We start from the raw sequence: 17,102 nt of genomic DNA, 5'->3' as shown, positions 1-17,102 counted from the left end.
TCTGGGTGGTGTGACAGTATTTTGTGCACGGCGGAAGAAGTAAGAGAGATTTAGCTACGGTTCAAAAGTTAGGAATTTGTAATGTTTTCATATGCTGACTGTATTTATTTGATTGAAAATACAGTAAAAACAGTAATATTGGGAAATATTATTACAATTTAAAATAGCTGTTTTACATTTGAGTATGTTTTCAAATGTAATTTATTCCTGTTATTAAAGCTGAATTTTCAGCATCATTACTCCAGTCTTCAGTGGCACATGATTCTTTAATAATCATTCTAATATGATGATTTGCTGCTCAAGAAACATTTATGATTATTATCAATGTTGAAAACAGTTGAGCTGCTTCATATGTTTGTGGAAGCCTTGAAACTTTTTTCTTTTCTTTGATGAATAGAATGTTTAAAAGAACATGATTTTTGAAATATAAATATTTTGTTACATTATAAATGTCACATCCTTATAAATTAATACATCCTTGCTGAAAAAAATTTAATAATTTAAAATACAAAAAATTTATTCTGGTGCAGGTTGTTCAAATTCGATCGGTTGCTATAATTTATTCAAATTCCAAATATAAAATAAAATCTTTCATTCATCAAGTATTTAATTTAGAGGATTATCATACAATTGCATGTTATCTGACACTGTGTCTTAACTACATGCGATGCGACGCCACAACCATGTTTTTTTCCATGTTTATTAGAGATTTTGTCCTAACCAGCCGCGACAGCGACACGCAATGAATCTATTTTAGAAACGGTTTCTATTTCTGCGACGTCGCGGCTGGAACAACAACACAAAACATGGCAATGATAATCTCAGGTAATATTTATGTCCTTTATTTAATGTTAAAAGCGTGTAATGTGACTTTGAATATCATTTAGTGCTCCCAGCTTTGTTAGTCGTACAAAAAGTAACAAAGGATAATTCACCTCAGATCTTGAAATTAAACAAATTGAAACAAGAATGTTCAAACTGTGAACAAACAAGTATATTCTATGACAAAGATTGTTTTAGCAACTCACTTTTTAGTAATGTTTAAATGGTGTAATATTTGTGAATTTGATTATGTACTTATCCATTTCCTTGCGAGTGCCGTCAGATTAAACAGCCCGCCCACGCGCTGTTCTGATTGGCTGTGGTTTTTGATTGATTTGTTGCATCTCGCAGTCGCGTCGCATCTGGTGTGGACAGACATGTTGCTTGTCGCTGGAATCTTATCGTGTCGCGTGTAGTTAGGACACGGTGTGATATATAACACTTGTTTGTGTTGACTTTCCAGCAAAAATAACTGTATCATGATTAATTATTGATGATACTAATAGGTCACACCACCCAATCCCTAATAAAGAAAGACTTTAAAATGTGATTGAGACGCTACAATCTGTCCTAAAACAAGGTTAAAATCCTTAATTGTGCAGTCATGTGTTTGCACTTGGCAACGGCAATATGTACTGACACACTGCTTATCGTCTGTTTCACAGAGTGTAATATGTTCAGTCTGGGTGTTTTTGATAATATCCCTGAGGTGATGAACTTATCAGGTAAGACAGGGATGGAAACAGACAGGGAGAATGTTGTCTATCATTTTATTTCCTCCAGCGGGCGAGGACGGGTCGCCCCCGAACCCTCTGATGTGTTTTCCTGGGGGTTGCCATGGAAATAAGATTCCACGCGCAGGCATAAACGTGGCGACGGTTTGCGAGCGAGACGGTGAGGCATGTCGGGACGGCGTCATCTCCGTGGCTAATTCTTTCTGACGGACAGGCTGTCAGTTATGCCGTGATTCCAGCATTCAGGGATTACAGGGTGGAGGGAGTAATCCATAAATTCCTCCGTATAATCGCGGCAGTGTCGGGGTCATGTAATAAGGCGTAACATTTCCCCCTGACTAATTTGTCATAGGTGAGCCAGCCCTGTTTCAAGCTCCTTGCATGCTTTAATTAAATACCTTGGTGTTAAATTACTGTGGGAAAATCTGCATGTATGATGCGTGCTGGCATCATCGCTGTGAGCTGGTCAAAAACGCAGCCGTGCTGTCGGTGTGATTATTCACGTCACCCTATTATTGGAGAATTAATAAGGGTGATTGAGTTTCAAGGGTTTTCCTTGATTATTGGTTTTCTTTCTCTTTCACAAATGGAGGTATGGCATGTTTTCTTCAGTTGACAGGTTCAACAAAAGGCTTTAAACAAGTCTTGGATATACGAAAAGTCTCCAGAGAGTGTGAGATGTAGCGACCTTTCCGTGTGGAGTTTATGCAACAAAATAAACTATAAACTGCCGTGTGAAACCCAGATTCAAAAGCGACTTGTCTTTAGTTCTACAATGCATTTTGTTTTTGGAGCACTTTGGATGATGTTGTTGGCACAGTCTACACATTTGCATTGCTGCAGGGCATGAAACTTCTTTATTTTTAGTGATGCTTGCTAAGACAGGCAAAAATACCCCAAAGATTGACACTGAAGGAGAGACCTGAGCCTTAACTAGGGGACCAGGATATCAGAGAGACTAGGGGGTGCATGATTCTTTTGAATTAGGGCTATAAGCAAACACCTGCAACACCCTAGCAACCTCATAACACTGAACTAAACAACACAGAGAGCACCTGAGCGAGGCCCTGGCAACCACCCAGAATGCCCTGGTATTGTAGCATTGGGTTTTGCATAGACAAACACCTCTCACATTTTGTTCAGAAAATGTAAAATTGCTCACAAAAAATCCCCCAAAGAAACAAAAAAAGTTAGAAACAAAAGTTAGACACAAAAGAAAATGTTTATAATCTAGTCAAAGCAATAATGCTTTGCAATAAATATATATATACACTGCTATATATGGCACTAAAAGTGGTTCTTGGCTCGTAATCATAGGGGGACCAGTTTTGGTGCTCCAATATCTTAACAGGTTCTGTATATGGTAGCGGTGCTATATAGCACCTCAGTCATTCCAAAGAACCGCTGAAGAACCACTGAAGCACCAAGATTTGGTGCTATACAGCACTTAAAGTGGTTCCCCTACACTCTAAAAAAAGGTTCTATATGGCACCAAAAATGTTTTTTGGCTTGTAATCAAAGGGGAACCTTTTTTAGTGCTATATAGCACCAATTTTGGTGCTTCAGTGGTTCTTCAGCGGTTCTTCAGAGGTTCTTCACCGGTTCTTTGACTAAGGTGGTATATAGCACCTCTGAAGAACCGCTGAAGAACCACTGAAGCACCAAAATTGGTGCTATATAGCAGTGGTTCCCAACCACGTTCCTGGAGGCCCACCAACAGTGCACATTTTGAATGTTTCCTTTGTCTGACACACCCACATTAGGTTTTGGAGTCACTACTAATGAGCTGATGACCTGAATCAGGTGTGTTTGATTGAGGAGACATGCAAAATGTGCACTGTTGGTGGGCCTCCAGGAACGTGGTTGGGAACCACTGCTATATAGCACTAAAAAAGGTTCCCCTATGATTACGAGCCAAGAACCATTTTTGGTGCAATATAGAACCTTTTTTTTTAGAGTGTATGATTATGAGCCAAATAACCACTTTTAGTGCTATATAGCACCATTTTTTTTTAGAGTGTAGCATTATTGGAGGTACTAACTCCAGTTACTAACAGCTAACAGCTTGCGCCAGTGCAAACCCTCTTTTGGTGATAAAAAAACTACTGTAAGGATTTGCTAAAGACACAGTGAAAAATCTGTGCTAAAAAGGCGTGGACAGGGTGATTTTTGGGCCTGACCTTATTGGATATGCATTTGTAAGAGTTTCCCTTTCAGGCGCAAAATTTATCGGAGGAGAGTATTTAAATGAATCACGCAAGGTGATTTACTAAGGTTTGTGCTCGACATTTTACTGGTATTTGTGCCATTATTTACTGCCCCAAAAATCACATCTTAAAGGCGCACTGTGTAAATTTTAGCGGCATCCAGCGGTGAGGTTGCGAATTGCAACCGCCCACCCCTCACCCCTCCCTTTCGAAGTACAGTAGAGAAGTAGAGAAGCTATGGTGGCCGACACTGGACAAAGATGTCGTCGTCTGAGACAGCAGAGAGTAGCTAGCACTCTGTAGAGCAGTTTGTCCGTTTAGGGCTACTGTAGAAACATGGCGCCGCAAAAAGTTGACTTCACTGTAAGGGGACCCGCGGTGTATGTAGATAGAAATGGCTCATGCTAAGGTAATAAAAACATTATGTAAGGTCTTTATACACCACTGAAACATAGTTATGTATATTATTTAATTTCTATTATAACATTTCTGTCAATAGATCCTCATAAATACTACACACTGCACCTTTAAACAAGACTGGTAGATTGCTTTGGTCATTATGGAAATGATCCGGCTGCGTCTGTGTTCTTTCATTTTAAATCACGCACAGAACTTTCTGCGTTTCATCTGCGTTTTTTGGGAATTACGCTCTCACGCTAATTTGCCCTGTTTAGTAAATCTGGCCCTAAATATTTAATGAAAAATGTTTTTTGACATATTTATCATATTTATAAAATGATAACAGCTCAGATCATTTGAGGCCAAATTAGAAGAAAAGTTATATTGAGATCTCAGATTTTTGATTACCAGTGTTATTTTAGTATTTAGTATTATTATTTTTTACCAGTTATTTTAGTATTATTTATACACTATTATAGTTTTTAAAAAAAAACTATTTTTTATATTAAAAATATTTAGAATTATTTATTTATTATTTATTTTTTTGGTCACACTTTAGATTAGTATCTAATTCTCATTAACTAACTATGACTTTTGCCTCAATACCCTCCTTGTTACGGCTTATTCATAGTTAGTAAGGTAGTGGTTAAGTTTAGGTATTGGATAGGATTAAGGGATGTTAGCAACTAGTTAATTGTGAAAACATTAACTATTTTAGTTTTAGTTTTAGTTTGTCACTTTAGAACTTTTATTTCAGTGAGTGTGCCAAGAGTTAATTTTAATTTAATATTTCAGCATTATTTAAATTCAACCATTATTACTAGTTTTATTATTAGTTATTGGGAAAAGCACAGACTTTTGTCATGTAAAACTGAGCACCCTGTTGAGATCTCTTTTCCGACTTTAGAGGAGACATGTGCGATTACTGTTTTTTTTTTTTTTTTTTTTTTTTTTTCAGGGGAAACTTGATTTGCTACATTTAATCGTATTGGTGGCAAGGAGAAACAGTTGAGATGTTTAAGAGATCTCATTTGTGATTTTTTTTTTTCTCAACTACTATACCACACATGATACAATAGTACACAATAGTATCTGTCTCAAACCCTCCTTCCCCCGTGGCAGTGACCTGGAATGGACGATTCCTTTAGAACCTGAAGGTGTATCTCACTGCAGCTAGTGTTAGTTTATTCCCACTGGGGTCTATTACCAAACCTGCATGTCACACAAATACCTGTGGTGCTTAATTGCGACCCTACAGTGACCTTACCTAGTCCACAATGCACCTTCTCAACAGAAAACAAACACAGCGACAAAGGCAGCTCTTCCAGCAGGACGAAGTGTTCCTCAGGCACATGTTCTCACACATCGAGAGACAGACAGACGGCCGGCGAGCTCTCCAGGGAGTCTCCCTCACCTCATTCGTGCATTTTCTCTCATTGCAAGGCTCATGCTAAGCTCTTTATTAAGGCTTTCCCAGCTTTTTCTCCTATTGTCTCACAGAGAAACTCCCCAGCTGTAGTGTAGCATAAAAGAACCTTCCTGTGAGAAAAGTAAACTTTAGTGCTTCGGTGACACCGTAATTTAACCACAGAGGGAGTCCGGTTTCGTCATTGTGTTTGCAAAGGAAAACCCATAAACAATGTTTAACAGTTTCAGTGCCAAAATGGAATGTGAGATGTTAAAAATGTTATTTTTATATATTCATTTGTTTAAAATATATATTTATTAATTTATTGTTTTGTTTTTTCAAACCATTTTTGGGATTTGAACCACAAAAAAAATCACTAAAACGTTTTCGTAATTCGTTTTTTTGTCTTATTTTCCAGTAAATATCTAAATATTCTTAAAACATTAGATGTTAACACTTGCTAAGAAAAGTGTTTTTATAATTAATGTTGGAAAATGTAATGAGATTTATAAAACTAGCAATTGTAAGAAGAATGAACTTAATTCAAGATGTTTTCTTTGAAAACGACTTATCTTACATAAACTTGTTTTAAGGACATTTCGATAATATAGTAGAAAGAACTTAGCCCCGCCTACAACATTTGAGGTCGGGCAGTTCGGTCTGGACTTGATCCGTTGTGGAGCAACTATGCTCGAACCAGAGCTGTTCAGACCAATCAAATTGTCAGGGCGGGCTTTATACGATGATGGACAGATGATCAACAGTACCGTAATCATTCACGTCACCAAAGAGCGCTTGTGTTGAATTGTTTCTAATCCTAAACGGGGAACTTGTTTGTATATGCATTCACCTTTACTATTTCTCTCAAAAATGATGATCGTGTTGGTAAGTACTCCGTGTATCCTTAAATTATTTTTACAACACCAGCAAAGATCGTTTACACTCATCTTCTTCTTCTACTTCTTCCAGCGTGTGTGCAGTTGAGTTCTGTTGACAACTATGCATCGCTCCGTTGCTCTGATTGGTTGTAGGTCTATCCAATTGAGTGCAGAGGCATTTTCTTTCCTGGCTCGGTTGAAACGCCCCATAATCACAGCCCAATCGAGCAGTATCAGACTCATATTCTGACTAGAATCTGAGTATGACGACGTCCGGCTAAGAAAACGATGCAAAATACTGATACAACAAAAAAAAATTCTAAGTGTTCAGACTTGTTCTCTTTAAAAGAGTCAAGCTCAGTCCTCTTTTAGTTGATGCAATGAAGAATCCAGATCCTCTTTTGTTCTCATTGTATATGCAATGGTAAAGCGAATCAAACTCAGAACAGCTCCCAAGATTGAGTTTATGTGGAGAGTTAAATCGAGATCACGTTTTTTTAATAAAAACAGTTTTGATGTTATCTCGATTAATTGTGCAGCCCTTGTGTGTTAGTAAAGCTTAATTAGCGTATGAACGGAGAACCGTTAGAACATTTAGTCCTGTATTTTTCCTTTCTGCACCTGCTGTTCTTAATGATGCTGATTTGCATAAAGTTGTTTTATCCTCCGTTATCTGCTGGCAGTGAGAGCGTGGTGACCGCTGGATGCTGTTTGGTTTCTCTCTGATTGTGCTCATCCACTCCTCATTTCCCATTTCTAGCATGCATAGAAACACTCACAGCACATTATGTAAACTTCTGTGCTGTTCCCTTCTCTTACCACTCAGGGGAAACAGGGCTCTCTGCCTCATAGACCTTGTTTACATCTGGTAGTGACATCCATCTCAAGTAAGTGAAATCACAAGCGAGAAGCGCTAAATGCAAGAGTAAATGGGGTATTGATGAAGACACATTTTGATCGGATCACTCAAGCCACTTTCAGAGGTGTTCACATTGTATTGTGTTGTGTAAACGCTAATGTTCTCTGATGCATCCTGGACAACAACGACAAATTGTTTAAAAGGGACAGTAAAGACATTTATGATGTTATCAAATAATTGATGTTCTTTTGAACTTTCTATTCATTAAAGTACCCTGAAAATGAATCGGCACAACTGTTTTTAACAATGATAATCATCAGGAATGTTTCTTGAGAAGCAAATCAGCATATTAGAATGATTTCTGCAGGATCATGTGACCATGAAGACTGGAAAAACAATGCTGAAATGCACCTTTGCTGGTTTTACTGTATTTATGATCAAATAAATGCAGCCCTTGTGAGGATAAGAGACTTCTTTCTGAAACAATGAAACATTTTACTGACTCCAAACTCCAAACGATTGTACAGACTAAAGATAGTTCACCCAAAAATGAATATAACTCACCCTTATTTAGTTCCAAACCTTATACTCCACAGTACTTACTGTGCTGTGGAACACACACTCTCACACAAAAAATATATTTCAAAAATATATAATCTTTTGTGTTCAACAGAAGAAAAAAGTCACCAAGGTTTGGATAGACATGGGGGGGATTTCTTTTTGAATGATCCCATAATTGAACATATTTCCCATGACTAACAACATATTAAGTGATACAAGGCAAGGCAAGTTTATTTGTATAGCACATTTCATACACAGCGGCAATTCAAAGTGCTTTACACAGAAATGGAATTCAAATATTCGTAAGTGAATAAAATAAAAAATATATATAGTATAACGCCTATCTGGAGTTGAAGAAAATAGAGTCAGGTTTACTTTAAAAATGTTTGCCAGGTACTGTGTGTTTAAACAGTACCCTTGCAGACAAATCTTCTTGGCCTAACTGGAGGGCTATCTCAAAATGTTTTACCCGTCAGAGCAGATCTAAACGTGTCTTCCTCGCACTGGAGGGAGTAGCCTACTCAAAAATGTTTTGTCAGGTAACTGTGCATTTAAACATTACCCTTACAGACAAATCTTCCTGGACTGGACCACCAGGGCTATGTCTACCTTCTATGGGATCAATCAATCCTACCACCACAGGAAATCATACAAAGACAACTTACCTGTGATGTTTTTGAAATGCGTAATAATCATCAAAAGGAATTGAATGTGCTCAAAAGAGAAAAGCCAGTCTGTTCTCAGGTGTGTAGAACAAAAGAAGTTGTCAACCAAGTAGCCGAAGTTGCCAGCACACTGAAAAAAATGCAATCAGACCCCAAAAATGGCCTATCAAAAATGCATCTTTAATTTGACTTTTTGCATATGAAAAAAGTGAAAGTGAAAAAAACGCAAAGTGTATTAAAAACAGACTAGAGAGCAAACGTTTCAGCCTATAGCTTTTTCAGTGCTCCTGAAGAGTTTTTGATAGACCTTTTTTGGTCTGATTGCATTTTTTCAGTGTGCGGGCAACTTCGGCTACTTTGTTGACACAAATGCATAATAATACCAGGTGTAAACAGGGCCAGAGAGAGAGAGAGCGTTTCCATGTGCTCTGCAGTGCAAAAGAGGCATGTGAACATTGCATTTTAGTTGTATTGGTGCCTAATTTAGCAATGCCAGCATTAGACTTCCTGTAGTCAAACTGTGGGTCAGGCAGAGTCATAAGTTCAGTGAGGTGTCACTATAGCCTGAGGGAAATCACCCCTCTCACCCTCATATATCCATGACCAGAAACACCACGGGCGGATTAGTCACACCTCGGCCCACTCGTATTTACATTAGCGGTGGATTTCACACCGTGATCTCTACTCCACCTCTGTGTCTTACAGTCACGCATTTCAGCTGCTACAGACCGCTCGCCCTGGGTGGTCCTGTGGACGAACATTTGTAAGTGCTGGGCTTTAAAAAAATGAGCCGTGCGACTTTTCCGACCGAAAAAGCACAGCTTATTGTGCAATTCAGTCATGTGTGCTGACGCCTCTATTTTTGTCGTTTTGTGTGTGTGTTTTCCAGAGGACCAGATCCCTCACGGCTTCCCGACAATAGACATGGGTCCACAGCTGAAGGTGGTGGAGCGAACGCGCACTGCCACCATGCTTTGTGCCGCCAGCGGGAACCCCGACCCTGAGATCTCCTGGTTCAAAGACTTCCTGCCTGTCGACATTAACAGCAGCAATGGACGAATCAAGCAACTCCGTTCAGGTAAAAAAAAAGAACACTGTAAACGCACAAAAGCCAAAGAAGCATGAAGAATAAACTATAATGAGTGCGATCGAAAGATGATGATTGCATACATTGAAGCCGGCGTTCCCTGCTATTTTTTTCAAACCTCCTCTTTTTTAACCTCGACAACAAAGACAATATAGAGCACAAAAGGATATTTTCCCATTCATTTTCTCCATAGGGATTTCAGAAAATTCTTCAATAAAGATTTCTAAGCCTTGAACCAAACCAGCTCCCAGATGAATCATATTGCAACACTTGAAAGTATTTGAAGAGTTCAGATGCAAAAACCTCTAAGTCCGTCTGACATGTTTTCTTTTAAATTAGCTTTTTTTTTATCAGGCTCCTATGTTTAGGTTCAGTGATTTCACTTTAATGGCAATGAAAAGGTTATTAGTCAGTTATTGAAATGCCTTATTTAAAAAAAAAAATGTCACTAGTCAATGAATTGGTATTTAATTGGCACTTTGGGGTTTTTTTTGGCAAAAACCTCTATGTACACCTCTTTGGACAACAAGACATAGTAAAGAGTTGCAAAAACACTAAAGATGCAACTGGAAACATTGCAAATGATGAAAGCAGAATTTATAATGTAGCAGTAGCTGCGAGACGAGACAGAGTTCTTTATTAAAATCATAAAAGACAATAGAATTACAGGAATACTGGATTCTAGACAACAAAGAAATGCCACAAATGATCATGAATACCTTGAAGCAGATATGAGGGAGAAACACTCAGAAACACCGCTCTCAAGTATAAGGTGCTGTCCTTGCCATTAATACTTTGATAACACGTACGTCTCCTTCCATTAAAAACAATGGCTAGTGCGGTGGATGGGATGTACATAAACCTTCCAACATATGTGGCATAATTTTTGGAATGACTTAACACGAGAGGAAAAAAATAAGTTTTAATCGCATAACATCGGATAATGGAAACGCCGTAATTTCGCAATCGTTTTTTATCGACATTTAGAAAATATCGCAAACGTTTAGCTTAAATCTATAATGAAAACGTGGCTAATGAAAAAACTGATCCACACAGTAGGGGGAGTTGTGAATCAAGTGACTGCCACGCCTGTCTCTGTCAGAGTTTTACACAAGCACAAGAAATACAGTTGTGTTTACTTGCTACTCATAAAATCCTGTCATTACCACTGTAATGATGGACAAAACATACGCACCGTCATTTATCTTGAAATCATATTGGATTTACGATTCGCGTCTTCTGATTTTGCTGACAAAGGGAAGTGGCGTTTAGCAGTTTCTGCCAACCGGTATTTCTGATTGGGCTGATGCTGGGATTTAGCTCATTTGAAGCAAAAGTATTTGATAAACGTATACTATACCTTGTTACAGAGACTTCTTTCAATACCCAACCCTAAACTTTTGAATGCTTGTGTAAGTCATTGAATAAAAGTATAAAATACTTAACACTTGACGTTTATTGCAAAATATTCAAGGTAGTGTAATTCTTCTCCGTGAATTTTAAACCCTTAGGTCATAGGTCTGTCTGGAAAGGTTTACATTCACTAAATCTCTGTGGAGGAAACGAATGGGATTTTTTTCTTTATAGCACACTAAGGCAGTGCATCTGTATGACAAGTGACATTTCAGATGAAATGAGCCTCCGGTTTCATTTCATGTCTTAAAGTAAACGGAAACAAACAGGAAGACAGACTGGCTCGCAGTTATTATTCACAGAACCCTCCGGTTAGGACACACAAACATGATTAAAATGACAGCACAGTGATTTGTTTTGATTAGAATCGTCGGCCCCTGTCAACAATCATATCCTGCGTCAATCGTCAAACAGCTCCGCATTTGTCATATTATTCTCATTCGGCCAATCCATCTCGCAGCTACCAGACAATCACATAATTTATTTGTTTGGATACAGTCCATTATTTGATCCTGAGATTAGCTTTGCTCTCCAGCCATTAGCGTGAAGGCCTTTTCCCATTAACGAATGCTAATGAAACAATTTTTCAGTTCGTGACCTTTACAGAACGGCTAGGAACAAATAGGAAAAGCACTCATGATTCAATACCTACCTCTTCAAACGGAACCTTAATCTCACTGGAACATGTCATTGTGTGCGAGTAATTACCACCAACCCCACTGAAGCAGGTGATTCTTCCCTGGACATCAATCAACAATCTGTTTACAATGCAAGCTGGGTGATAAGCAGACAGGGAGGCAGAATCGGATAAAGAGAGATGGGAAAGAGAGGATGAGAGTAGGATTTGTAATCCTGCTACTCTCAATGTAAACACTCTCAGGTAGACTATATGTCAGGAGTCAAGCCTCTTACCCATGTGAGCAGAAGGACATTTAGATATTAGTGTAGATAAACATCGCTATCCCTGTTTCCAGGGTTCTTAAATGCGAAAGTCGTCATAGTTGGGTAAACTTCTACAGTGCTGAACGAAAACTACAACGATTATAATTTTTGCATTCCCATTTGCTCCAATAGTAAAAGAAGAAACCCATGCATTAGCATTTCTATGACTTTAAAACATTTTCCTACACTATTTCAATGCCAAGGTAATAAAACACAATATATATAAATCTACATCACAGTCTGTGAAAATAGCCCATTGCTCAAGCAAACTCCTAATCATAAGAATCCATTTCGGCTGCTAATTTTCGGCATAATTTTTGCTACGGACATGCATGATGCTTCAAATTGAGCGTTTTCTTAAATTGTGCAATTAGTTTTATTAGCAGTCGAAACATTTTTACCTGGCAGATTATAAAAAGATGAAAACCCCCTGATTTGTTACCGATTTGTTACCACACTAAGCTCTCAGGCAGAGGTGATTTATGATGATTGGTGTGCAGATCTTTATGAACAGAGATGTGTCACGCTGATTATTGATTTCTCCTCAGTAAGATAATAAATGTCCAGCTTAGCTGCTGTTTAAAGTCTTAAATACAGCCAGGATTGATAGTGGCTGTCTCTCGACTGCCGGCGAATGGAGAACTCTTACTTCCAACTGCTCTTTAAGGGGAAAAATGAACACATACTTGAGTTTTCTCCCTCTAGCCATAGTGAAGATATAGTAAAGTCCTACTATTCTTCATTATGCTCCTGCTACACTGCAGACTCTGCCCAAAGTCCTTCATCCTGTCAGCAGGATTTTAGGACATCCTGGGCTTTCTGAGGGTCCCAGTGTACGACAGGCTCTCTGTAAACTGCTGATGGCTTTGGATCACAATCCACACAGTTTACAGGGGCTTCCTCGTGTCTCTGACCCCCCCTCCCGAAACTGAACTGTTTTCACATGGTGGAGTGGTTGACTTATGATCCAGATTGAAAAGAATCTGCATCATAGTCAACAGACAACGCTTTTTCAAAGTTAAAAAAGTCACTTTCTCTTTTGAAAATAATAAGACTCAAGGGTCGGTCAATGCAATGAGATTGAACTCTCACTTTGCACTCTCAAAAAAGCTTTTCTTCTGTGTTGCATCAGACAACTGTATTTATTAAGCACAGCTGTGGTCGGATCCGAAGGCCAAAGTTGTGCTGGAGGTAGAATGTGCATCACTGTAAAAATAGCAGAAGACCCTTGAAACTGTTACTGGCTCAGCCGTCACAAGAATGAGTCTTTTAAAGGCCAAAACATACTCTACACAAGTACATGAACTCAGAGACTTTTAGCCAAGCAAGCTTGATTTCACACGTGGTGCTTTAAAACGTGTCAAAATGCAATTCCTTTCAAAGTACAAGCTTCAAATGGGGCGCTATTGCAGATAATAGTGTAAACTCTTCTTCTATGGACAGTTTTCATTTTCAAGTCCACTACTTTCATGATTTGCTGTGCAGTTTAGTTTATACAAATTGATATTTCACCATGTTTCTAGCCAGTTACCTGAATAATAACATCTGCTTTGATTGTACAGACATTTAGCACAGTAACTCCCTTGAGTACTGAAGTAGTAACTCAACAACGGACATCATGTGTGTACAACACTCTTTTGTGTGCTTGCATAGAGTATGTTTCTGGCCTAAAGCAGCAAATGTAAACTACGTAATGTGACTTAACACACAATGAGAACAGAAGAGCCAAACATCTTCTGGGAAGACTGTACATGCCGCTTCTTAAATAAGAAATCTTTTTATCCTGTTCATCTTTCTCTCCTCTCCTCTTCTCTCTCTAGCTCTGGCTCTCTCTCTCTCTCTCTTTTTTCTTTCACACTAACGGTTCTCTTTAATCTTATTTGCATTCATATTACCTCACCAGGTGGTACACCAATCAGAGGTAAGAATGCTGAAAACAGAAAATATCCAAATGCGTCATCTTTCGATTCCGTTGTCACCTCAAAGTGTCCCCCCTCCATCACCCTGTCCCCATTCTGGAGTCTTCTCTCTTTGTCTTCCTCCTCCTCGTCTTCCATCCGGCCTCGTCTCTGTGCATGAACCTCTGCTCGTCTGTCTCACTAATGGACGTCTGATTCAGCCTAATTGAAAAGAATACATCAGTATGTTTAAAAGACAGCTATAGCAAACCACCGGAAACCTGCAGTTGTTTTCTCCACAACGATGCATCCAATTAACATCTTTATGGGTGAATCGCACAAAACCTGTCAAGAACATGTTCTGAAGAAGATATTACATTTTGCATTATTTTGCATCATTAAGAATTTTACATTGTGACATTATTTTAATGTTAATTTAACCCATTCTCCCCCAAATGTTATCGCAAAATTATTTCTATATTAATATATTCATAAAAATGTTATACTCATTTATGCTAATTTAGTTTATTACGTAAATGCATGATATTAATATTACCAATAATATTAATAAATCAAAGTATTTGTTGTACTGTAAGGAGCCCCGCACATGAAGTGCAAGAAAAAAAAGTAAATTGTGCGCATGATTTACTAATTCGTTCCCTCGATTTATAAATCATGCACACAATTTAATATTTCCTTCCCTAGATTTATAAATCATGCGCACAATTTACTATTTCCTTCCCTCGATTTATAAATCATGCGCATAATTTACTATTTCCTTCCCTCGATTTGCTAAATCACATGGACGATTTAGTACTTCGTTCCCTCGACTTGCTAAACCGCCCACGCGATTTACTAATTCGTTCCCTCGGTTTATAAATCGTGCGCACGATTTACTAATACATTACCTCGATTTATAAATCATGCGCACAATTTACTATTTCCTTCCCTCGATTTGCTGAATCACATGGACGATTTAGTACTTTGTTCCCTCGACTTGCTAAACCGTCCACATGATTTACTAATTCCTTCCCTCGATTTATAAATCATGCGCACAATTTACTATTTCGTTCCGTTGATTTGCTAAATCGTGTGGACGATTTACTACTTTGTTCCCTCGACTTGTTAAACCCCCCACATGATTTAATAATTCGTTCCCTCGGTTTATAAATCGTGCGCACAATTTATTAATACATTACCTCGATTTATAAATCATGCGCACAGTTTACTATTTCCTTCCCTCGATTTATAAATCATGCGCACAATTTACTATTTCCTTCCCTCGATTTGCTAAATCACATGGACGATTTAGTACTTCATTCCCTCGACTTGCTAAACCATTTACACGATTTACTAATTTGTTCCCTCGCTTTATAAATCGTACGCACAATTTACTATATCCTTCCCACGATTTATAAATCATGTGCACAATTTACTACTTCGTTCCCTCGACTTGCTAAACCATTTACACGATTTACTAATTTGTTCCCTCGCTTTATAAATCGTACGCACAATTTACTATATCCTTCCCACGATTTATAAATCATGTGCACAATTTACTACTTCGTTCCCTCGACTTGCTAAACCGTCCACACAATTTACTAATTTGTTCCTTCGGTTTATAAATCGTGCGCACGATTTACTAATACATTACCTCAATTTATAAATCATGCGCACAATTTACTATTTCCTTCCCTCAATTTGCTAAATTACATGGGCGATTCAGTACTTCGTTCCCTCAACTTGCTAAACCGTCCACATGATTTACTAATTCGTTCCCTCGGTTTATAAATCGTACGCATAATTTACTATTTCCTTCCCTCGATTTATAAATAATGTGCACAATTTACTACTTCGTTCCCTCGACTTGCTAAACCGTCCACACGATTTACTAATTTGTTCCTTCGGTTTATAAATCGTGCGCACGATTTACTAATACATTACATCGATTTATAAATCATGCGCACAATTTACTATTTCCTATTTTCCTGCATGTCATGTGCGGGGCGCCGTAGTATTGATCATATATTGATGCTTATTTTATTTATTTATTTTAATTTATACTGCTATATAAATAATTGAGGTAGGGAGTATCCTCTTTGAGAGTAACAGAAATGACCAACAATTACCACTTTTTTTCGAAGTATTACAGTGATGAGGATTTGGGGGAAATGTGCTTAACTGTCATTTTCATCTGAATTGACCTTTATTCAAAGACGTAGGCCTGTTCTGATGACTGGCAGTCTGTCTGATCAATAACTCAGCAGAGCTGCAGTGCTGTTTGAGAAATTGTCAGATACCTTGACAACATCTCATTGCCCGCAGGAGAAAAACGTAATGTCATTATGACAGTTTGTATTATCTAAGCACCTCTCGTCTTCAGGCTTTTAGCAGGAGAGTCCAGACTGAGGGATAGAAAAGCTCACCGTTGACATGACAGGACCGATGTAAAAAAAAAAGAAATTCAAAATTTGACTGTATCTCTGAGCCGATCTCTTCAGAGGGAATATCAGGGTGAGAAAGTGAGATTAGACTGAGAGAGGGCAGAATGACATCTTTCAGCATCAGTCGGATACTAGGGTTTCAGATGTAATAAGTGATAGAATAGCCTGCTTTCCTGATGACTAAAGAAAGAGACAGTAGCTCTGCTCCAAACGCTGTTGAGCTGCATTCATAAGTATCATAGGCGTAAAGCGAAGTCTATTGCAAACAGAAAACGGCTAAATTAAAAGATACAAGTTTGGAAATCATACATTTATGCATTTGGCAGATGCTTTTATCCAAAGCGACTTTGCATTCATGCTAAACATTTGATCAGTTCATTCATTCCCTCGGAATCAAACTCATGACCTTGGTGTTTAAGCCAGGGGTTTTCAAACTGAAATCTCAAAAGGTTCTAAAGGGTCCCCAGAAAATTTCAGAGAGTAAAAAGACAAAGCAAAAATGGATAAAGTCTACTGAACATTCTAACTGTTTAATTTGTAAATGTTTCTCTCCTTTCTTGCCGTACATACCTTCCAGAATTGTAAATGTTTGCTTTGTATCTTTCTCCTTTATCTTCTCACTGGGATTGTAAAACAGTATTATTAACGTAGTATAAGCTGCATACATTTTTTGTGAATGTTGCTTATACAAATAATGTTGAATTGAAAAGGTTCTTCTTCAGGTTTATACATCCAACATTAAGTTTAGCCAATTTAAGTTTGGAAACAATATATTGTAGGCTATT

The 17,102-nt window shown here is 38.1% G+C and overlaps 1 protein-coding gene across 1 annotated transcript in view; it reads left to right on the top strand.

The window, feature by feature from the left end:
- Positions 1–17,102, top strand: part of ptprfa (protein tyrosine phosphatase receptor type Fa) — a gene marked incomplete at its 5' end in the record, with an annotated part of 188,387 nt that overhangs the window by 58,239 nt on the left and 113,046 nt on the right. The window contains one exon of the mRNA XM_079841132.1: positions 9,423–9,611. Coding sequence (XP_079697258.1) covers positions 9,423–9,611 — 189 coding nt within the window. The remainder of the gene's footprint in view (positions 1–9,422; positions 9,612–17,102) is intronic.

The sequence above is a fragment of the Gobio gobio genome (assembly GCF_949357685.1).
Source record: "Gobio gobio genome assembly, chromosome: 17".
In the NCBI taxonomy this organism is placed as follows: domain Eukaryota; kingdom Metazoa; phylum Chordata; class Actinopteri; order Cypriniformes; family Gobionidae; genus Gobio; species Gobio gobio.
The sequence above is the reverse complement of the archived record's forward strand: the minus strand, read 5'-3'. Positions and strand labels throughout refer to the sequence as shown.